Here is a 24,642-nt window from a genome sequence, read left to right as displayed (position 1 = left end):
CGTCACGTCCGTTGTGTCCTGAGCAAGACACTTCACCCTTGCTCCTGATGGGTGGTGGTTGGCGCCTTGCATGGCAGCTCCCTCCATCAGTGTGTGAATGTGTGTGTGAATGGGTGAATGTGGAAGTAGTGTCAAAGCGCTTTGAGTACCTTGAAGGTAGAAAAGTGCTATGCAAGTACAACCCATTTATATACATATATATATATACACACACACACACACACAGGTATACATACATACTGTATATATCTATGTAATATATATTCATATTTAAACAAATATAAAATATACCATATACACACATATATAAATATATATATATGTAAAATATACACATAAATCTTTATCCAATGCTTGAATCTGTAAAATAGCTCACCTTCAGGTTTATCTGTCTATATGAAGTTAAAAAAAAATGTTGTATGCCCTTTTTGTCAGAGAAAACATTTTTAATGGCAAAAACTATGCACAAAAAAATTAACTAAAATTAGGATGGGTATCAAAAAGGCCACACGTGTTAATATAATTCATACATATTTTTAAAAAACTTTCAACACTGTCTCTAGATAAGCTTCAGATTTGTCAATTAAGTTTTTATTTTATGCCTTTGAGTCAAAAAAAACTTGTTAAGCATGGCAAAAATATGCATTATTTTCCCCCCAAAAATATTTCAAAGTGGAATATTTGATGTGAACTAATTGATGAAAAAAACAGCCTGCCTGGCAGATTTGATGTTGTCAGTCAAGATTGCAGTTTCTTCCCATTACATGTCATCCACTTGCTCTTTATTATTTTGTTTTGCATTTTTATGATATGACAGCAATGGCCCCTCAGGCTGCACAAGGTTTCATTTGTGAATTGCTTATTCTGGTATAGGCAGTAATTAATATTTTAAGAAACCCGCAACACATTTCAAACTAATTTGTCATGTCAAAGATGAAAGGACACAATTTTGCATCCAAGTTTATTTTGAAATTCCCTACTCCCCCTGTACAAGAAAAAAAAAGAAGATTTCCCAGAAAGGCAGCAGTGAACTGTCAGTGATAGTACTTTTCTGGGGAAGGAAAATAATAATCACAGTGCGTCTTCTTTTAAATACCTCTACTGCCGTCATCTTTGGCTGGGTTTCGGCAGACAGCTTTCTGTCAAACCAAATTTATGGGAAGCAAACGTTTAAGTCAATAGAGCAGAGCTGTGGGCTTTACATTTTACAGTGCCAATGCAGGAATGTTCTGGACTGTATACATATTTTTCATGAACACAAAGAGAAAAATAAACAATAAAAATTGAAATAAAAATAAGTTTGTGTTCACAACACATTGTCTGGGGAGATAGCGACAGTATGTCAAATTTAATAAAATTGTATAGACAAAAAATAAATCTACAAAATGGAGCTAAGTAAATATTACACAACAGTAAACATGTTTTACTTTTTTTTCTTTTCTTTTTTTTTTTAAAACTCTTTTCTGTTCAGCCTCTACACAAAACCAAAGTTCTTGGTCTTAATGGCTAACAGGAGTTTCTGTTTAAGTATCTGTTTTGAAGAATACAGTGGCACGTAGAGGCGCGAGATGCATGTATTTGCTGTAGGGAGGTGCTGGTCGTCTGGAGGCCGGATAGTAATGGAGGGCATGGGCTGAAAGCCCTCTTCGCTGGCTGGCAGGGAAGGGCTGGACGTCCAAAAGTATACCTGATGATTAGAAAATAATAATTTGCTACTGGCTTGAGGCAGGTGCATAGGTCGTTTCACAAAAAAACAATCTTACCAGATCTTGCCGCTCAGTCATGCTCATCTTTTCAACGATAGACCAGAACCAGCGCTTAAACTGCAGTAGTTTGTCAGCATTTTCCCCTGTTAGAGAAACAGTTTTGGCTTAGTATAATACTGTCTTAATAAATAAGTGTTGTATACAGTGGGGGAAAAAGTATTTAGTCAGCCACCGATTGTGCAAGTTCTCCCACTTAAAATGATGACAGAGGTCTGTAATTTTCATCATAGGTACACTTCAACTGTGAGAGACAGAATGGGGGAAAAAAAATCCAGGAATTCACATTGTAGGAATTTTTAAGAATTTATTTGTAAATTATGCTGGAAAATAAGTATTTGGTCAACCATTCAAAGCTCTCACCGTTGGAAGGTTTTGGCTCTAAATCTCACGATACATGGCCCCATTCATTCTTTCCTTAACACGGAACAATCGTCCTGTCCCCTTAGCAGAAAAACAGCCCCAAAGCATGATGTTTCCACCTCCATGCTTCACAGTAGGTATGGTGTTCTTGGGATGAAACTCAGTATTCTTCTTCCTCCAAACACGACGAGTTGAGTTTGTACCAAAATGGATACATGGATGATACAGCAGAGGATTGGGAGAATGTCATGTGGTCAGATGAAACCAAAATAGAACTTTTTGGTATAAACTCAACTCGTCGTGTTTGGAGGAAGAAAAATATTGAGTTGCATCCCAAGAACACCATACCTACTGTGAAGCATGGGGGTGGAAACATCATGCTTTGGGGCTGTTTTTCTGCTAAGGGGACAGGACGATTGATCCGTGTTAAGGAAAGAATGAATGGGGCCATGTATCGTGAGATTTTGAGCCATCAGTGAAAGCTTTGAATGGTTGACCAAATACTTATTTTCCACCATATTTTTACAAAATAAATTCTTAAAAATTCCTACAATGTGAATTCCTGGATTTTTTTTCCCATTCTGTCTCTCACAGTTGAAGTGTACCTATGATGAAAATTACAGACCTCTGTCATCATTTTAAGTGGGAGAACTTGCACAATCGCTGGCTGACTAAATACTTTTCTGCCCCACTGTACTTAGATGATTAGCAAATGAAAATCTAGACAGCCATACCAGACTCATCATTGAAGGAGGTGAAGCTAATGAGCATCTGCACGTTGACCTCGCCGCAACCATTGACCAGCAACCTGAAGTCCTCAGCAGTCAGGTCTTCAAGGGCGTTTTTAGGGAGAACATCCAGCAGACCCTTCCTCATTGCCTTGGATAGACAAACCATAACGCTTGTGAGTACATGTGTCATTTAGAATATTGTACGTCAGGTGTGTTCACCGCCAAGAGAAAGTCAATGGACTCACATGGAGAGGTTGCTCAGGTACCACCAACATTCTGTGCTCTGCATACTTTCGAACATACTCGTACACATTGAGGGGAGTTACTGGCATGTTGACCCCACCAGAAAGAAGCTCCACCTGTACCAAGAGGAACAGTCAATGTCATATTGTGGACCCTCCAAAGTTACACGCGGTACAATTTGTATCTTTTTTTGCTTTAAAGTTCACCTTGTGATTTAGATTGTATATACAGTGGGACCTCGGTTTTACAAATTAGGTACAAGTGGTCTGTAAAGCCGTAACAGCACTTTTTTTTTTATTTTATTTTTTATTTATTATTGTTCTTCGGTCAATGGTCAACAAAGCAAAAAAAAAAAAACAGTTGTACATTCATAGATTGAAAATAAAAAGTTGTACATTCATAGATAGAAAATAAAAAATGTTACAGACCGAAAGGGTTTAGGCTGAAGTTAAACACTTATTGCGCCTAACCCTATAAACAATTTCAAGTACAAAATACACTTCCGAAAGTTATAAAAAGTCCTTTGCACAACTTATTATAAATACACATTATAAACAACATTATAAACAAAATGAACGTAGTTCAATTTTATACACAGTACAGGCATGTGAAATATCCCTGTGTACATATTAAACCTTTGCACTAATTATATATACAATATATACAAACAATTGTACTTCTATTATTATTTATATCTCATGTTTAGTTTTTAATTATCATAGTATTAACTACAATGTTAATTCAAGAGTGATATATTTTTTCAAGACATTGGTCTTAAAGTGTTTTTTAAATGTGTGAATGGAACTGGAACATTTTCATAAAAAATATTTAGTTTTATTTATATCTACATAATATATTTATGATAACATGTATATATTTACAAGTGTAGTGTTATGTAAAAGTCTATCCTATCTAGATAGCTATATTACTACACTACTATCAGAACTGTATAAAGAAAGTTATAGTAACCTATAGTTACAATTTTAATTTAAAACCTGTTTCTTATTATTTATTCCAGCTTTTTTTCCCCACGTGATTAGCGATCCCAATGATTTAAGTCCGCACTTTTCAGGGGACATTGCTAATATACTGTCACAAGGACTCGCGTGCGTGCGTACACAAACACACTTCACGCACACACACGACACATTTTCTGGCTAAGCAGCAGACAGGATCCTAAGATGGGGGAAACCATGAAATGGTTTTCAATTTAATTTAAAAGGAGACGTAGATTTGAGATAATGTTTTCTGTAGAGATGTCCGTAATATCGGCCTGCCTATATTATCGACTGATAAATGCTTTAAAATGTAAAATCGGAAATTATCGGTATCTGTTTCAAAAAGTAAAATTAATTACTTTTTTTTTTTTTTTTTTTTTTTTAAACACCGCTGTATGAAGCGGTAAGTACAGAGCAGTTGTAGTTCCAAGCTGCTGTTTTGAGGCACTTTTTTTTCATAACTTTAGTTGAAGTTGTTCTCTTATTTTCGAAAACCATGTTACTTTGTTTAATGCATCCAGCAGGGAACCACAACAAAATCAGGCATAATACTGAGTTAATTCCACAACTGTATATATCGGTAGATATCGGAATCGGTAATTAAGAGTTGGACAATATCGGAATATCGGCAAAAAAGCCATTATCGGACATCTCTAGTTTTGAGTATTGACTGTATTGGCAGTTTAGGTCATTACCTGTCCAGCCCCTTCTTCTTTGCAGAGGTCAATAGCAAAGGCCAAGTCCATAGCAGCGAATACTGCGTCTGCTTCACCGGCCAGTGAATGGCGAATAAGCTGCCGCAGACTTTCGTACATGACAGGGTCGAAGAATGCAAAGTCGTGCCAGTTCACCTGCAACATGACAGTAGCTTTAAATACGGCCATTTTGTTACGATGCATACTTGGAAGATGTTATTTCCTACCTTCCTTCCGAGCAACACCTTGATAACGTGTCTGTTTAACGTTATTGGACAGAGCTCATTCTGAAGAAGACACAACCCTAATATCCTAAGATGAAAACAATTGACATGTTAAAAAAAAGAGACCCAACGCAAAGGTTTTGCTTGAGTAACAGAATCTCTTCTGTGACCAGCAAGGATAGTTCATTACCTGCCGATGTTGCGGAAGCAGTTTAATCTGGCTTCTGTATTCTTTCCGGGCCGAGGGGAGTAGAAGCCCCGCTTGCCAGGCTGATAGAAGAGAGGTGCATTGTCATCTCCATCGTCTGGGTCATCGAGCTCCATGTCCACCACACTGCGGGTGGAACCATGGCGCTTCCGGTTCTCCAGTTGCTATAGCCATACAACATATACAATTACACACACACACAAAAAAAAAACGAGTACAGGAATATAATTGTATGCTAAAATTTGCTAGCCACAACTTTCTAAGGCTGGATTTACACTGCATGGTATAAAAGGCAATAGTTGTTTTGCTACCTAGTGGCACAATTAGAATATGGGTCATGGTAGCACAAAGATTTAATAGCTTCAGGTCCAAATGTAAACAAAACATCTTATATAAATTGAATATCTGTCAATCTGGAGCCTGAACAGAAATCCATTTTACTTGATTGAATTATAGCCCCTCCAGTGCAATGACAAAGGTTATTCTATTATATTCCAGTACAAACATCAAGAAACAGATAAGGTATTGGGTTTACTTGTGCTTTCTCTGGAGCTTCCAGAAGACCCAGATCCAGTATACTGTCAGCACCATTTTCCCTGTAGAAGACAATGGATAGAAGAAGTTCATGTTTGGTTACGCTGAACAGTGGCTAACATTATGGAAATACTCAAATTAATAAATAATAAACTAATGTTTACATTTTTTTACATGTAAATAAAATCTCACTAGACGCCCATTTGTAATGTTTTTGAGTTGAGTGTAATTCCCTTCCCTTTACAGGCCCCTTGGCTGGAGTGCACACACACTGCTTTGGAGGCCAAAGCCTGTTTGTTTGTCACATCACTTTGATTCTGCTACATTACTGAGATTGGTCAAAATTTGAAGATTAGTTGCAGTCTCAGTAGTTCTGATTTTGACTTTTGTATACGGTGGCTAGGGATGATACTCGAAACCGGTTTTCCCGGTTGTTTGATAAGAAAAGAACCGAGTCCTCAGACTTGAACCCCTTTTTGATAACCGGTACCCGTTATCTAGACCACTGCAGTAAAGAAAAAGAGTTTGTTCTTTATTCGAATCCGTCCCGACTAGAAATGCTCTGTGAGACATCACAAGAAACGACGTCACGTAGCTCAGTCATTAGGCGCAGATAGCGAAAGCAGGAAAACAATGGACGGGAAAAAGCGCTCCGAGGTATAATAAAGTTCAAAACAAAAGACATAATCAAATGAATAACTTTGCTAAGAGATTTGAGCAGGGTACAAACACATGACCAACACTTTTACGACCAACCGGAAACATAGCAACCAGGCTAGCAACGCACCTCCTTTACGGTCGCAACGTTCTTAAAGCAACCGCAGCACATACATAAATACATACATACATATATATATGTTTGTCTTATATATATATATATAAAGAGAGAGAGAGAGAGAGAGAGAGAGAGAGTGAGTATCCGGACTGTCTTATTGTGGTGGTCCGCTCCCTGTATGATCAGTGCCAGAGCTTGGTCCGCATTGCTGGCAGTAAGTCGGACACGTTTCCAGTGAGGGTTGGACTCCGCCAAGGCTGCCCTTTGTCACCCATTCTGTTCATAACTTTTATGGACAGAATTTCTAGGCGCAGTCAAGGCGTTGAGGGGTTCCGGTTTGGTGGCCGCGGGATTGGGTCTCTGCGTTTTGCAGATGATGTGGTCCTGATGGCTTCATCTGACCGGGATCTTCAGCTCTCACTGGATCGGTTCGCAGCCGAGTGTGAAGCGACCGGAATGAGAATCAGCACCTCCATGTCCGAGTTCATGGTTCTCGCCCGGAAAAGGGTGGAGTGCCATCTCCGGGTTGGGGAGGAGACCCTGCCCCAAGTGGAGGAGTTCAAGTACCTAGGAGTCTTGTTCACGAGTGAGGGAAGAGTGGATCGTGAGATCGACAGGCGGATCGGTGCGGCGTCTTCAGTAATGCGGACGTTGTATCGATCCGTTGTAGGGAAGAAGGAGCTGAGCCAGAAGGCAAAGCTCTCAATTTACCGGTCGATCTACGTTCCCATCCTCACCTATGGTCATGAGCTTTGGGTCATGACCGAAAGGATAAGATCACGGGTACAAGCGGCCGAAATGAGTTTCCTCCGCCGTGTGGCGGGGCTCTCCCTTAGAGATAGGGTGAGAAGCTCTGTCATCCGGGAGGAACTCAAAGTAAAGCCGCTGCTCCTCCACATCGAGAGGAGCCAGATGAGGTGGTTCGGGCATCTGGTCAGGATGCCACCCGAACGCCTCCCGAGGGAGGTGTTTAGGGCACGTCCAACCGGTAGGAGGCCACGGGGAAGACCCAGGACACGTTGGGAAGACTATGTCTCCCGGCTGGCCTGGGAACGCCTCGGGATCCCCCGGGAAGAGCTAGACGAAGTGGCTGGTGAGAGAGAAGTCTGGGCTTCCCTGCTTAGGCTGCTGCCCCCGCGACCCGACCTCGGATAAGCGGAAGATGATGGATGGATATATATATATATATATATATATATATATATATATATATATATACACACACACATACACATACAACATATCCCCCTTTTTTAACTTTTGTTTTTCTTTCCTTGTAAACAAAGCAAAATCACACTGCATATGTGTTGTCTGTCTAATTATAAATAATGCAGACGAGGCGTGTTGGCTGAGTTCTTAACGTTTACTGCCGGGTGACGACATGCAACAACACTTTTCGGGGCTACCGCGCATGCTCGTAACTCCCGTTGCATGCTGGGTAGTGTAGTTGTTATATTCCCTAGCTCATAAAGAAATAATGTTAACTCAATAAAGTGTATTTCTTTTTTTAGCTTTAACTTTTCATATTTTAGCATTATAACCACATTTGCAAACAACTTTTCTCTTCATGGAATTTTCTTTCAATAAAGAAATGAAGTGCAAAAATGTCAAAGCATCATAACAAACAGTTATGTCAAATAGTAACAGAAGTGCACTTTTTGGAGAGCTGTATTTTCAGTTTTGTGCCCAAGGGACTGATTTTATTTAACACTATATTATTATTTATACACCTATAGTGATCACAGAGACAGGTTGTGTTTGTGTTACTGTATATATTTGTTTTTCTGAAAAATTCCACTTAATATACTTTGGGTAACAACAGTCAATATTTATTTATTTTATTTTATTTCTTTTAGGGGGGGTAACAGTCAATATTTATTAATTAGATTTTTTTCTTAAATAATAAAAGTGAGCTTTTGTTAAACCAAATAGTTTTTTTTTCCATGTACAACAACCTATCTGGACTCGATAAGAGAATCAATAAGGAATCGGTTCGATAAGAGGATTCGATAATAGGCTCGAACTCGATAATTTCTTATCAAACATCGTCCCTAAGGGTGGCTGCTGTCATTAATTACTTGACAGGGGAGTAGTTGCAATTATTAAGTGACATGTTGTCATGCAAACATATGTAGTCAAAGGCGTGCAAGCATGCTGCAGCTTTGACTTGTAATTTTTTGGATTCCTCATATTTTATTTTCATTATGAATAGTGCCTGCAGGTAATCTTTACTGTTAACAGCCTGCAAGAAGCGATTGTATACCTCAAGAAGGGGAAGTGATTAGTGTGCTGTGCTCACACGAGAAAAGTGTGAGGTCATATTATGATTTTGTTTCCTTCTACATTCACCACTTCCTACATAACACTTAACAGTGATTATTTGGTGGTTTAGCATAGATTATAGGAATGCAACGATACTGTAGATATCGTAGTTGTGGTTTCAAAATCCTCACAATAATGCCGTGACTTGCGACGGTATACAAAACTTGGTTGAGTGCAGTTTTTTTGGTACTTTTGCAGTGGCTAGTCTGAAAAATTACATCTCCCTTAAGCCTTTGAGAAGGGCAGCGCAAGAGTGGCAAGGTAGGGGTGTGGAACCCTGTAAAGGGGAGAAAAAGAGGAAGCCAGTAGGAGGCGCGTGTTCGTGGCAGATAAAAAGAATGTTTTTTTTAATATTTACTGAAAATATCAAAATACATTCATACATTTTTGAGTTATGTTGCCAAAAGAGACAACCTGGCGAAAACATAAGCTCTTCGGCTAAGGTAGTAAAGTCTGCATTCTGCAAAGGAAAGCGCACCATCTTCATCTCAAGTAATTCCAAGCAGACAGGCGATCACGACGCTCAGGAAAAGCACCCAGTGAGAGGCCGACATTGCACACCACGGGAAAATAAGAGTAATATGGAAAGCTACTTGATAAAACATCACCCTGAAAAATTTTTGGAAGCAGCGAGGCTAAAGATCAATTTGTAATTTATTTACATTATTAAAAGTGAAATTGGCAGCTAACTTTTCAGAGAAACAGCATTTTCCTAACAATAATCTCAGAAAGTAAAACTCAAAAGACACTAAACTGAACAATGGATGTTTACATTATCACTTTATTTACACTTATTACACTGGATGTTTACATTATCATTTTAAAGACACTGAACTGTAGGTGTTTTTAAAAATATTTTCTTAAAACAATGGATGTTCTTGGACAATTATTTGCACTTAAAATGTTTGTAGTAATATATATGATTAAAACATTTTGAGCATTATGTTTTTGTTCTTTTACAGTAGGTGTGTATCCTAAACATTCCTGCTAATTAATTTTACACACTGGTATTTTTACAGAGTCTTATTTATTTTGGACATATACCACAATAATATTGTACCGTGACGTTAATACCAAGACAATATTGTACTGTGAGATTTTGATATTGTTACATCCCAAATAGATTTGTTTTACAGAATATCTTCAAACTACTTTCTGACAGTCTCTTCAGGATGAGTCATTTTGTGGGCGGTTTTATTTACGTGGCTCCGCATCGAATGTGTCTTCTCATCATCCACGCTGAAATTTTAAGTGTTTCCATATGGCATCTACTGATAGATATAAGTTAAAACTAAGGTTGTACGGTATACCGGTACAAATAAAGCACTGCAGTATTAATGAATTAAAAATGGTACTATACGGCTTCTGAAAAATACTGGTATAAAACGAGCAGGGGTGCATGCACACAGAAACTGTGGAGATAGAAATAGAAGAATAGATGCATTTTGGCTTAAAGACTAACAATAAAGTTGAAGCCATAAACACAAGCACCGCTCTGCAAGAGGTGCATTGCTCTTGCTCTTCTTAACTAGCTAGCAGCTACCATCCATCAGCAGTCGGTAGTATTTTAGCTACTTCTAAATCAATAATCCTCGCCTTCATGACAACACAAACTGCGTTTCTTACAAATACCATCCTTGCAGGACAAGAAATAGCTAAACATGTTTCACCACACTGTAAGACGATACAATAGCTATCTGCAAACAGCAAGTTACCGCTCCTGAATATAGACAAATGCCATGAGTGTGTCTACACACAGACATGGACTGTAATGACACAAAGTACAAGAGCCATATATAGTCGATACTACAATGATTACGTCGATATTTTTATTACCAAAAAATCTTTCTTTCTCATTGTTTATAAACCAATTAATTCAATCCAAGGACACAGAAGAACTTTAATCATGACCAATGTAAGACCCTATAACTACTTGGTATTCGATTTATACCTAAATTTATAGTATCAACCAAGACCTATGAAAAGGATCAAAGAGAAGAATGAGTGATTATTACATTTTAACAGAAGCATAGATAGAACATATGAAAATAAAAAGCAAGTAGATATTAACAGTAAATGAACAAGTAAAATAATACATTTTCTACCCCTTGTCCCTCATAATTTTGACCAAATAATACAATCATGAAATTATAATATGATACTGTATACATCAGCAGCCAATTAGAAGCCTTTGTTTGCTTACTAACTACGAAAAGAGAAGTTGTCTGATATGTTTACCATCTTATTTATTGCCAGAATTCCTATTTGATTGCAACAAGAAATGTATGTCTAATGTATCATAAATGTATGTATCATGTTTTATTCTCTGTTCAAATAAAGCTAATAATGAAATGGTTTGTGGGCCACTTTATTTTGTATCCAATGTATCGAAATACATTTTGGTACAATGTATTTTGGAGGTCTTTGGCGCAGTTGGGAGAGTGGCCGTGTCAGCAACCAGAGGGTTCCTGGTTCAATCCCCACCTTCTACCAACCTCGTCACGTCCGTTGTGTCCTTGAGCAAGACACTTCACCCTTGCTCCTGATGGGTCCTGTGAATGTGTGCGTGAATGGGTGAATGTGGAAATAGTGTCAAAGCGCTTTGAGTACCTTGAAGGTAGAAAAGCGCTATACAAGTATGACCCATTTAATAGTACCAAAATAATAATAATGGGACAACTCTAGTTAGAAATATATGCTATTTTATATTAGAAATAGCAACAGTGAAGGATGTTTGTTTTGCCATAGAGTGCAGTGACAATGAGGTTGCAATGAAGATATTACACATTCAGTTTGCACCTTTTGGTAGAAGAAGAGGTATGTGGCTTCAACTGTTAGTGGTATGTCATTTATTCAACTTTAATGAGCTACAAGTGTGTGTAATGCTTTTATTTAATGATAAATTACACAACATAAATACGATAATCTCACAGAGAGATTTCCTTCACAAATAAAGCACAATTAAAATGTTGCCAGTCATATTCGTTAAATATCTCACCTCTTTTTTTTGTCAGTTGTTTTCATAGTGAGTGATGAAAGTTGGAGACCTGCTCTATCATAAAGCTGCACAATGAAAGTATTCTGTTTTAAGTTAAACAGGACATACGCTTGTTATAGAAATATGTTTCTTTTTCATAAAGTTAAGCAGGAAATATTTCTATTCAAGACAAAAAAAAAAAGTGTGCACTTAATTCTTACTGTACTTACTGTCACTAAGTTTTGAACAAATCAATGATTTGCAGTTCAGTAAAACATTCAGAAAACATTCCTGTATGACATTGACTACAAAATTGTATTTGTTTACAAATAGAGTATTTTTTTAATAAGAAAATGTTACTTATGCAATCAAATAACCTGTGATTAATCAAAGAATTAGAGTGTGGTTTATGTTATTAAAACATCTATCGTTTGACAGCCCTCGCATAGTGCTGTCAAACAATTCAAATATTTTAATCGCGATAATCGTATTGTTCAGTCAACTCGGAAGGAATCACGATTAATATGATACAATTTTTCATCATTAGTAAGTGTACCGTAAACACATAATTTTCAAGTTTTAACACAATGACTGGACAAATAATTTGCTTGAATAAAATGTGTTATAAACATGCTTTTTTAACTGCTCAAAACAAAAAAGACAAACACGCTTTTTAAAAAAAAAATGCAGTGCAATGCAGTGCTTTGCCAGATTTTATATTTTGGTGGAGTACAAAATTTGTATTCCTACTTTAGAAGCACTTGCATTAATTGGAGGAGCTACACTTCCATGTTACAATAGCAGTTTCATGCATTAATAACAATGTAGATTTTTACAATTATGCTTTGAATATTAAAGATGTTTGCTAATATAATGTGATATTTCTACATGAATGAATGCTGATATTCAGGACATCACATATTGTACAAGTTAATGGTCTTCATAAAGCTGCACGGAAATGTTCAGCCTGCTAATCATTCTGTAATTGAGGACTCGACCACGACATCCATCCATCCATTTTCTAGCGCTTATTCCCTTCGGGGTTGCTGGAGCCTAACTCAGCTACAAACGGGCGGAAGGTGGCGTACACCTTGGACAAGTCGCCACCTCATCGCAGGGCCAACACAGGTAAAAAGACAACGTTCACACACGTTATAACATATAAAACCTCTCTGGCTGGCTGCTGTAATCTAACTCCGCCCACTCTGCTCTTTGCCTTGTTTGCTTCCGGGGCTGATGTGACGTAGATTACCGTAATAACCTGTATCTCACTCAATAGTGCAGATTCCAACCATTAGAATACTCTCTATAGTTCAAGACTTACTGTAATTTGAAAAAATGCACTGCACATCATATTGGCGGCTTCAGTTTCAATGGTAAAGGTTTTAAGAAAATAATTTGGAGACGCCCGGAGGGCTGGGATGAAAAGCCTTACAGGCTACACATGGCACTCAGGCAGTAAATTGCCCATGCCTGTCTTAAGAGATGGTCATGTTTTTTGAGAGAGAGAGAAAGAGAAAAAAAAAAGATTAAGTAAAATGTAAACAACCAACTAAAAATTATGTGGTGTAATACAGTAAACAGTAAGTGTTGGTTGCTAGGCTTTGCTGGTCTGCTAAATGTATTCTAACCTTCCATGTGCAATGAGCAGCTCCATAGCCTCTTCTACTCTGGCTCTGAGAGAATCCTCACTGGCCAACAGCAGCAATAGTTGTGCAGGGGACAGCTCCAGCAACATGCCTGTAATTTTACTAGCAAAAGCCTGCCAAGACAGAACAGCAAGTCTTAGTATATTCCACAAGTCATCATATGAAAAGAAAGGCACACAAATGAGTTCAATACATTAAGCTTTCACGTCCTTGTTGATAAAACTATTGTCAAATGAGTTGCATTAACTAAACATAGTTCTTCTAAAGCGGTGTGCCGTGAGAGATCAAGGTGAATTGTGAGAAATTATCAAATGTATTTAAATAATGTATCTTTGTTCATTTTGTTTGTTCCTTAAAGGCCTACTGAAATGAAATGTTCTTATTTAAACAGGGATAGCAGGTCCATTCTATGTGTCATACTTGATCATTTTGCAATGTTGCCATATTTTTGCTGAAAGGATTTAGTAGAGAACATCGACGATAAAGTTCCCAACTTTTGGTTGCTAATAAAAAAGCCTTGCCTGTACCGGAAGTAGCAGACGATGTGCGCGTGCCGTAACAGGTTGTGGAGCTCCGCACATCCTCACATTGTTTATAATCATGGCCACCAGCAGCGAGAGTGATTCGGACCGAGAAAGCGACGTTTCCCCATTAATTTGAACGAGGATGAAAGATTCGTGGCTGAGGAAAGTGAGAGTGAAGGACTAGGGGAGAAAAAAAAAAGACTAGACGGCAGTGGGAGCGATTCAGATGTTATTAGCCAAATGTATTAGGATAATTCTGGAAAATCCCTTAACTGCTTATTGTGTTACTAGTGTTTTAGTGAAATTATCGGCCCGCACCGTTCTTCAGCACCAGTCGACGGGTGGTGGCGATGCCCATCTCTGCCCTTCGCAAGGAACCCTCTTCGAAACACGATCTTTCCAAATGATCGCTGCATAATACACTGTACTTTGTGTGTGTGGTCCAATCCAATAGTAATAGTGTGCGGCAAGAAAGTGGCGTAACCTGGCACTTTTGTCAATGGAATTTGGCAGAGCAGGGGGAAAAAAAAGCCGGAGGGGTGTGGTGACCGCCAGTGTCTCCGAGGGAAGCCAGGTTTCTCGACGAGGCGAAGGCGGCCGGGCTGATATTTTTATTTTTTCCCCCCTCCTCCATGGTGGAAGCATCCGACTGTCAGGGGCGGTCGGTGGGAGGGGGCAAGAGAGTCCGCAGCTGCCTCTTTGACAGGCGCAGGAGGAACAACGCAAGCTCTCCGCTCATGTCCACGGTAAGAGCAGACTTACCACCATTTTCTCACCGAAACCTGCTGGTTGACATGTGGTAGGAAACTGTGTTCGTTTGACCGCTCTGTTCCATAGTAAAGTTTCACCGTCATCTTCCGGGAATGTAAACAATGAAACACCGGCTGTGTTTGTGTTGCTAAAGGCGCCTGCAATACACCGCTTCCCACCTACAGCTTTCTTCTTTGACATCTCCATTGTCCATTGAACAAATTGCACAAGATTCAGCAACACACATGTCCATAATACTGTGGAAATATGCGATAAAAACAGAAGACTTATAGCTGTGAACGGTGCTGGAACAAAATGTCTTCTTCAATGCGTGACGTCACGCGCACGCGTCATCATACCGCAACGTTTTACTTCCGCGCGAAATTTAAAATTGCAATTTAGTAAACTAAACCGGCCGTTTTGGCATGTGTTGCAATGTTAATATTTCATCATTGATATATAAACTATCAGACTGCGTGGTCGCTAGTAGTGGGTTTCAGTAGGCCTTTAATTAAGCATGTTTACAATCAACTAAACCATTACCATTACCATAAATGAACACAGGCGCTTAAACCCTACCGGTTGCATTGCATGAACACGCGGATAGAGTCTTTCTCCCAAGGCTTGTCTGTGGGCAGGTAGGGGGTCTGGCTCATCACTGGGGTTGCCCTCAGATGATGGCCTGAACGGCCTGGTGTCTATGGACAGTTGTCTCCGGGAATCTCTGGAAAATACCAAGACAGACAATACATTGACAGTCTTATCCAGCAACAGCCACATTGTTGGCTTATTTAAAAAGAGGAATATGTATAGTTGGAAGTTCACCTGTCTCGATCCCTCCTGGATCCAGCCCTTAGACCTCCACTTCTCCTTTCCCTTTCCCGGTCTCTGTTTCTCAAACGCTGCATTAGGTCTACATAACACACAAAAGGTTTACTTTGAAGTATGTTTTCATTTGAAATCTTAAATTAAATTATCAGTTTGCAAGTTTGAAGTCAAGTTCCAAAAATACAGTATAGTTTCTTTGTAATTTCATACTTGAATTGTAATCGTGATGACACGTACTGCTGGCCTGCATGCCCTTGCTAACACTCTGGACGCAGTCCAAATTGGGAAGCTTGTCATTAGAAAGGAGTGCCAGCGCAATGGCTGTGTAGAAGCTGCGGGCCACACCACTGCCCTCGCCAGGCTCATCTTTAAAGGTGACTTTTACTCTGTGTACAGCCATCGGGGTGGTAGTGCAGCGTCTGCCAAAGTGAGTGTTTAGCTGACGCATGGTCTGTTGTATTAGTTGGTCTCTATCCCGATCAACTTCCAAGGCCAAGTCTCGGGATTGCAGATTTCTTAACTTCTCCATTTCTCGACGGAACTTTGATTCTTTCACCTCAAAGCCACCAAGCTCAGTGAGGATCTTAAAAAAAGACAGAAACAAAAAAGGTAAAAACACACATGATTAACCTGTAAAGCTACACTGATCAGCCACAACTTTATGACTACTGGTACAAACTAATAAACATTTCTGACTTTCCAAAATATGAAAATGTCTGGTTTTGACTCTCTCAAGAAATGTATATTGTTTTATAAATTATTGTCTGTTTTACTTGGCTAAATAATGAGACCCAAATATTACAAAAAGTACCGATCCAGGCTCAGCTCCAACATCCTCCATGAAGACACGACCAAAAAGTTCCAATGAAAGACGCCAGCGTCCAAGCAGCATGTCATGTGAGATCATCATCCCCATGAAACTACAGTGAGGTCTGCACACAGTAAGGCAAAAAGGGGCATCAATGTTTAGTCAATGACCATATAATTAATACATTAAATTTTACCACACGGAATAGCTAGTTATCATTAAGGGTGTCCCAGTCCGATACCAGCAAAATTAAATCGTTTTATATTTAAAATTTCATATAAGTGTTTCAACTTGTGCAAAAGCTCGACAGACAGTAAACATCTAAATGTCCTCCAATGAGCACACAAGGCTGGTTCTTTCTTGTGTTTTAGTGAAGTCATTTACAGAAGATAAACATTGTAGGCTACAGAGAAATTGGAGGTAGCAACTACACAACAGCTAAGCTGACAATAGCACACAATCTAAACATTTGTAATGACAATAATGCAGTCTAATACACCACATTTGTCAATAAATGAAGTGTCAGTTAGTGATGCATATTAAGAGCACAGACCACGCCCTAACTCCCAATAGCAAAAAGATAAAAATCCCCCCCCTAATTTAATCACTTGTTCCTTATCCCATTTCTGACATTTCCTGAAAGTTTAATCAAAATGTGATCATAGATTTTTGAGGTATTTTTAGCAGAGCAAATTACATTTTGTGAAGCCTCTTGTCAGTCTTTGACTGTCTTTATCTGTGTGTGTGGAGGCAGGGCCACAAGCATACACACACTAGGGTTGTACGGTATAAATATACTAATAAAGTACCGCAATACAAATTATTTGAAATCTGTACTACACTGCCTTTGAAAAACACCAGTACCGTTCTTTCATCTGAATGCCGCTGTGCAGCGGTGACTACAGAGCGTAGCACATGTTGAGTGTGTCAAAACGCACACACTATGGGCATACAAGCAATAACATCTTGGAGAAGAAGAATAGCAAAAAAAATGGCAATTCTATTAGTCAATAAAGGGGGTGCGTGAAGTGCAATATGGATGTATTTGCGGTTCAAAACTAACAAAAGTGATGCCTTAAACAGGGGCGCGCGTGCTGCAAGTGCTGCTTTAAAACACACGTCGCCAAATGTGGCGATTAGCATTATCATCGCTGCTTAGGTAAACATTTAAATAATAAGCATTAAGATCTGCACAAGGTAGTTATAAAGAGTGACAGGTAATAATGTAGTTGTTACATCTGCCCTGCTCCGGTGCAGACAGTAGTCGAGGAGCCCAAGGCAGACGCTCCTTCCAATGAGTCTGCTGAGCTCCGCTTTCGGGTCAGAATGACTAGGCTATTGATTCGTGACAATCTGGTTGCTGTATTATTAGTTTTGCAGGACAAAACCGGACCCGTTTATCCTTCTACTGTGCAGTGCACACTCATCCTCTCTCTCTTTACTTGCACACTCACCGACGTCACTCAGGTAACCCATTGCCATTCTCGCAAAAACACAAATACTACTTTCAGCTCCCCTGCTTTACACATGTATATACGCAGACGCACACAGCTGCTTGGCTTGATGCCTAATATTAGCGGAGTTAAAACCGTCCATCTACCGTCAACTGATGCAGGTTAAATGACTGCAATTTGGAACAAATTTACTACAATTTGTGTTTTATCTTTAACAAATGTGTGTTTTACCTGCTACATGTCCTATCTGTACATTTATACATTGTTTTATTCTTAGTATTTACAAATTGTATGTTTTTTAAAGCACAGACCAGGCGTGGCAAGCATAAATTATGAAGCATTTAATATGTCAAAACTTTTTATTATATTGTAATCTAATCCTTGATTATGGCAGACCATATGTAAATATGGAAAATTGTAAATTGTTCTGAATGCAACAAGAAAATCCAAAAGTGTTTAATGCCCTTTAATGTATAGTTTACCTTGTAAAATTGTTATTGAGTGTAATAGGACACATATGTTATTGTATTGAAAGATTTTCTATAAAATAAAACGAATTTTGATATTTTTCGTAGTTTCCTTTATTTGGAAATGTATCGATATACATTTTGGTATCAAATTGAAGCTCATAATGTAAACGTCAGAACTCAGTTGAAATGATCCGGATCAGCCCAAAACAAAATTACTTGCTCTTTATCACATTTCAGAAATTTCGAAGAAAATAACTTGCGTAACTTTTTATCTTTCTATAGCTCAATGAAATAAATAAACGGAGTGAACACTATTGTGAGTAATCAACTGTCTGTCTCTGCGTTGCAGCCAACATACACACAATCATAACGATCCAGATCAGGCCTAAAATTGAATCAGTTCCTTGTCCATTTTCCTAAAGTTTCTGTCATTCCACACTACAAAATATAACTTGTGCTGATATCGTACTGTGTAAATATCTGTATCATATCAGAAAGGAAAACGTATCAGGACACTTTTAAGTATTATTACAATGTTAGCATTACACAGACATTTTAACATAGGTATGTCTCTGAATAGTGATGATTAAACAATGTCAGTGTTTTTGCACATTAATTATATTTAGTGAGTAAACTGTTTGCAACCTGAAGGACGGGAGAGGAGGTCCATCACTTTCAGTGAGGCCAATCTCAGCTAGCAGGCTGCTCTTCAGCTGAGCAGCAAGATCATGGGGTGAAGGACCAGCTTTTGAGGCTTCTATTTCCTGGTTTGCTAGTGGTTGGTCCTCAGAGTTTTGCTGAGAAGTCTCCATACTCATTACATTCTTCAGGTTGGCCGAATAAGACATCTTAGTGGGAAGGACCTGTGGTTAATGGAAATCAAATTCAGGTCAACATTCTGTAGGTGTCAAAATAACAGAGTTAGGATGAAAGAATGGAAATGGTTACACGGGACACAAAATAATTAAGCTGTATTCTAATATTCATTTGAATTGTGAGCAACATCACTAATTATATTCATTAGACTTTGTAGCCAACATTCCTAATGCTTTACTACAGCAATGAGCATAAGAGTAAGGAAATTATTTCCATTACATGTAACTATTAGAACACAGCTACAAACATATTTTTAAATGAAGATGGGTGGTATACCTGTGAGGGGGAGGGTACAGAGGAGCCCAAGTTTACCTCCAGGCAGTTCCTGTCTGCGCTTGCCTCAGCCAGGCCTTTAGTTGCCAGGTAAGAAGATGAGTACAAACCCTGAGAGGGTCGCCCAAACAGATCCTCCTTCCTCGCATTAGGCTGAAAAAGTAGTAGTGCAACAAAAACATATGTAACTACAAATTGATAATACTTTAATGTTGTACACAAAATCACAAACTGCAGCCCCAAAAATTGAACAAATTGGTTTCAATCATAAAATATGCTGCGAGAGGTGCCTTCATTCGGGGCTATTTCTGATGCCCCAAAGAATGAAGGCATGATGAGCATTGAACCAAACACGAAACTTTGAGGTTAGGTTTCAATGCAAAACAAGAAAGCTGAATGCGATGCATGTTTGCAAAGCTGCTGTACAGAGAGGCGGAACCACCGTTACGGACTACAATACAGATACACATTTATTTAGTGACCTCTGCTTCAGAATATGTTTTAAACTACTTGCTCGTCGATCAGATACTAGCAATGACAGTGGCATCAAAAAGGGTGAAAACCAGCTACTCCAACCGTCATCAGGCAATTCATCATTAATAGTGAACTCTTTAAGCTGTTGCCATTTCAGTGGATGCTGGAAACAATAGGGACAGGTAAGGCTTTTTTTTTGATGCAGAGCCAGCCTATTTCATTTGTGCTGTTTATACATGTATACATTCTTATAAAGGATATGCAGATCGATCGACCACCGGCTGGTATCGGCCTATTTTTGGGAAAAAGCATGAATAAAGCATTAATTGGCTAACTAATGCTTTTCAACGCTGATCACAAACACCAATCCTCTCTGGCTGAGAGGCTGCAAGCAGCTAAATAAGTGTCTCCATACACATTGTGCAGCCGCTGCCCTAGACAAATAATCACCTCCATTACGGCGGATAAACAGCATTTCTTAGTATCTTAAGTACCATTATCAAGTATATTAGCACTGCAGGACAAGGATAAATATGTTACGCAGAGCAAGCCAGGAGTAGGCATTTAATAGCTAAGCTAGGCGTATGCTAGCTTTAAACGACACCAAGTACTTAGCAAACTTTAGATGGAAACATGTTACAGCAGAAAGTAAGCAGTTACTTTAAATTAACAAATATATTAATAAGAGTATAAAAAAAAAAAACGTTTGGTGTGTCAGTATTATCGCAGTCAGTACACAAGTAAGTTAAAGTACTAATGGTTGTCTCTCTCACACACACACACACACACACACACACACACACAGTGTGGTGAGATTATCCTCTGCATTTGACCCATTACCCTCACCCCCTGGGAAGTGAGGGGAGCAGTGAGCAGCAAAGGTGGCTGCGCCCGGGAATAATTTTTGGCGATTTAACCCCCAATTCCAACCCTTGATGGTGAGTGCCAAGCAGGCAGGTAATAGGTCCCATTTTTATAGTCTTTGGTATGACTCGGCCGGGGTTTCAACTGACATCCTACCGATCTCAGGGAGGACACTAACCACTAGGCCACTGAAGTGGATTAATCCAAAATTTAGTGGTGTCAATATCAAGGGTAGTATCAGTATATATATTTTTTCAAAAAATAATTTAATTGTTTCTGTTAATGTTTACAAAAGCTGGAAAATTCCACGGACACGGGAAGGCAAAAACCAAAGCGTTTAAATGAGTCGCGGACGGTAATTTCGGTTTAGTTATTGAGTACTATTGACTTTGTTTTGCTTAAACAATTGTATGTCATAAAAGACAATAAGTAACTAGTTTAGATACTGTGTTGATTATTGTTAAACGTTCAAAAGCATTCACCATAAAGATATTAAAAAATGTACTGATAATGCATGGTATTGTATGTCACTTATTGCACAAAACCTATACCTAATTCCTACATTACATTCTTACGTGTTGAGAGGCTTATTACACCCTCATATGAAACAAAAATTATAATGATTAATGATATTGAAGCAAACACTCTGTAGTAATGGTATCAGAATGGTATTGGTCTTGGCTATTATCCAAATTCAGGTACAATATTAGATTGGATCTGAAAAGAAAAAAGTGGATCAGTGCATCCCAAGTGACGTCACATTACACGCTTAGTTTGAATACTTTTATTTTCAAGTAATATTGTAAAAGTTGACTAACTTCCACCAAAGTCACTGACTAAGTTTCCATGCACGGAATTACAGTTATCAAATAGTTAATTTATTTCATATTTTCACTTACAGTTGTGATCAAAATTATTAAACCCCCACACAATTTTGGTGTTTTAGCAAGTTGGACATTTATTCCATATTTTGTTTATAGTTATATCAAATAAAGATGTGTCAAATAGACAAATGCAACTTAAATTGTAACACTGTATTTTACAAAATACCAAAAGAGGAAATTGTTCTTAATATCTCATTGACAAAATGATTCAACCCCCTAGTTACATGCATCTTTAGTACTTAGTAGAACACCCTTTGGCAGTAATGACATCCTTCAAAGGTGATATATAACCGGACACAAGCTTCTTGCAACCATCTACAGGTATTTTAGCCCATTCCTCTTGGGCAAAGGCCTCCAGTTCATTCATATTCTTGGGCTTGCGTGCTGCAACTGCCTTCTTCAAGTCCAACCAAGGCTTTTCTATAGGATTTAGGTCTGGCGACTGTGAAGGCCACTCCAGAGTCTTCCAGCCCTTCTTCTGCAACCACTCTGATGTTGATTTGGAGGTATGCTTGGGATCCTTGTCCTGTTGGAAGGTCCAACGTCTCCCAAGCCTCAGCTTCGTCACTGACTTCATGACATTTGCAGGTAATATATCCTGGTAGGAAATAGAATTCATAATGCCTTGAACGCGCTGGAGATTCCCGGTACCTGAGGCAAAGAAACAGCCCCAGAGCATGATTGACCCCCCACCATGCTTAACAGTAGGCAAGGTGTTCTTCTCTTTGTAAGCTTCATTTTTTCTCCTCCAGACATAACGTTGATTCATAGGCACAAAGAGTTCCAGTTTTGTCTAATCACTGCATAGAACAGTTTCCCAAAACCTTTGGGGTTTGTCCAGATGATTTTTGGAACACTGGAGTCTATTTTTCTTGTGCCTGGTAGTCAGAAGTGGGGTGCGCCTGGGAGTTCTGGCACGGAGGCCTTCATCTCATAGTGCGCGCCTTATTGTCTGGGACTAAACCTGCGTTCCCCCCTCTGCAATGTCCTGTTGTAGTTCCTCAGCTCTTACCCGGGGGTTTTTCACCACTGTACGCTTCAAATACCAGACAGCAGTTGCACACAGCATCCTCTTTCTACCACGCCCAGGTAGTGTTTCCACTGTGCCTTTAGCTTTAAACTTGCAAATTATGCTCCCAACTGTGTCTCTTGGAATGTGTAATGTCTTTGCTATTTTCTTATATCCATATCCTTTCTTATGAAGAGAAATGACCTTCTCTCTTGACTTCTTTGACCACTCCCTGGACTTCACCATGTTGCAAATACACCATTGACCATCTACAAGAAGCTGAGCGTCACAGTCTTTTTCAATCAGTTTAATTGTTGCTCGTTATGGTTCTAATCACATCTACAGGTGTTTTCAACACCTCATTGTAAAGACCTTATTCAAATTCTGTTCTTAAGAGTTATGATCTTCAAGGGGTTGAATAATTTTGTCAATGAGGTATTCGAAGAAATGACACTGTTTGGTATGTTACAAAATATAATGTTGTAATTCAAGTTGCATTTGTCTATTTAATGCATCTTTATTTGATATGACTACAAACAAAATACGAAATAAATGTCCAACTTGGTAAAACACCAAAATTGTGTGGGGGTTGAATAATTTTGATCACAACTGTAAATATGAACTCCCAATGGACAATCTAGTGCAGGGGTCTGCAACCTGCGGCTCCAGAGCCGCATGTGGCTCTTTAACACCATCCTGGTGGCTCCCCTGGAGCTTTTTTTATAAATGAATGAAAATAGAAAAAGATGGGTGAAAAAAATATTTTTGTTTTATAAGGGTTTCTGTTGGAGGACAACATGAAACAAACCTCCCTAATTATTAAAAATCCCAGTGTTTATATCAAACATGATTCTCTGATGAGAGTATTTGACGAGCAACGTTTTGTCCTACTAATTTTGGCGGTCGTTGAACTCACCATAGTTTGTTAACATGTATAACTTTATTCAATGATGTCAGAGAAAGACATATTTTATGCCACTCATTCTTTGTATCATTTTGTCCACCAAACCTTTTATACTGTGTTTGAATGCTCAAAAGTGAGCTTTGTTGGTGTCATTGAATTGTGTTGAGTGCTTATCAAGCATATTTGGTCATTGCGTGACTGCAAGATAATCGATGCTAACATGCTATTTAGGCTAGCTGTATGTACATATTACATCATTATGCCTCATTTGTAGCTATATTTGAGATAATTTAATATCCTTGACTTTTATCTTCTTTATATATAATTTAGTTTTGCATGTCTCATGACACCTTATCTGTAGTTAATATTGGGTGCATTTCAGATAGTTGTTTGTGTGCCATGTTGTTCCAGACCACATCAAACAATACCTAGCTTGCCAAAGATTGTAATAAATCTATTAAAAGAAAACAGCCTGCCGATTCCTTTAACTTGGACACACATCTATACATTTGGTCATTAAAAGCCAGTCATTTCCATTATTTCACCTTCAGAGTAGCCTCTGATTTACTAATGGTTTCTAATGTTGTAAGAATGTGTAGAATAAATATATACAATTTTAACATTTCTGTCAACGAAGATTTGCTTCAGCCTGCGACACAGTCATTTTGATAATAGGCTAATATAGGAAATATAGACACTTACGTCATGTGTTGCCTTCACCATAAGACTTACAGTATATACAGCTTTTCATTTTTTGAGGCTCCAGGCAGATTTGTTTTTTGTATTTTTGGTCCTATGTGGCTCTTTCGGCGTTTTGGGTTGCTGACCCCTGCTCTAGTGCAACTATTGGTCATATGCCATGTGCCTACCGTACACTGGAGGGCGTTTATTACCTTTTCCCTAATGTATTGCTTCTCAGATTGATCATAAGTTTTCTTATCAGAAATCAACAGCCCAGCTCTTGTTTTAACTGATGACCACAGATTAGAAATATTAAGTCTCTTATGGCTATGTTGATGTTAAATAGCAGACAATATCAAAA

The 24,642-nt window shown here is 38.6% G+C and overlaps 1 protein-coding gene across 4 annotated transcripts in view; it reads right to left on the bottom strand.

Moving 5' to 3' along the window:
* Positions 1 to 944: 944 nt before the first annotated feature.
* The window catches only part of ubr5 (ubiquitin protein ligase E3 component n-recognin 5), an 83,746-nt gene continuing 60,048 nt past the window's right edge, over positions 945 to 24,642 (bottom strand). For 2 of the 4 annotated variants that reach the window (XM_061916515.1, XM_061916517.1), the window contains exons 44-58: positions 19,469 to 19,618; positions 18,962 to 19,179; positions 16,396 to 16,516; positions 15,795 to 16,167; positions 15,582 to 15,669; positions 15,336 to 15,480; positions 13,465 to 13,595; positions 5,761 to 5,821; positions 5,208 to 5,389; positions 5,021 to 5,105; positions 4,794 to 4,949; positions 3,103 to 3,216; positions 2,861 to 3,005; positions 1,764 to 1,849; positions 945 to 1,687 (exon numbers count right to left, since the gene is read on the bottom strand). In XM_061916515.1, the coding sequence (XP_061772499.1) occupies positions 1,475 to 1,687; positions 1,764 to 1,849; positions 2,861 to 3,005; positions 3,103 to 3,216; positions 4,794 to 4,949; positions 5,021 to 5,105; positions 5,208 to 5,389; positions 5,761 to 5,821; positions 13,465 to 13,595; positions 15,336 to 15,480; positions 15,582 to 15,669; positions 15,795 to 16,167; positions 16,396 to 16,516; positions 18,962 to 19,179; positions 19,469 to 19,618 (2,268 nt within the window). In that variant the 3' untranslated portion in view covers positions 945 to 1,474. The remainder of the gene's footprint in view (positions 1,688 to 1,763; positions 1,850 to 2,860; positions 3,006 to 3,102; positions 3,217 to 4,793; positions 4,950 to 5,020; positions 5,106 to 5,207; positions 5,390 to 5,760; positions 5,822 to 13,464; positions 13,596 to 15,335; positions 15,481 to 15,581; positions 15,670 to 15,794; positions 16,168 to 16,395; positions 16,517 to 18,961; positions 19,180 to 19,468; positions 19,619 to 24,642) is intronic. The other 2 variants (XM_061916516.1, XM_061916518.1) reach the window with 1 other exon arrangement.

The sequence above is a fragment of the Nerophis ophidion genome, linkage group LG11 (assembly GCF_033978795.1).
Source record: "Nerophis ophidion isolate RoL-2023_Sa linkage group LG11, RoL_Noph_v1.0, whole genome shotgun sequence".
In the NCBI taxonomy this organism is placed as follows: domain Eukaryota; kingdom Metazoa; phylum Chordata; class Actinopteri; order Syngnathiformes; family Syngnathidae; genus Nerophis; species Nerophis ophidion.
The sequence above is the reverse complement of the archived record's forward strand: the minus strand, read 5'-3'. Positions and strand labels throughout refer to the sequence as shown.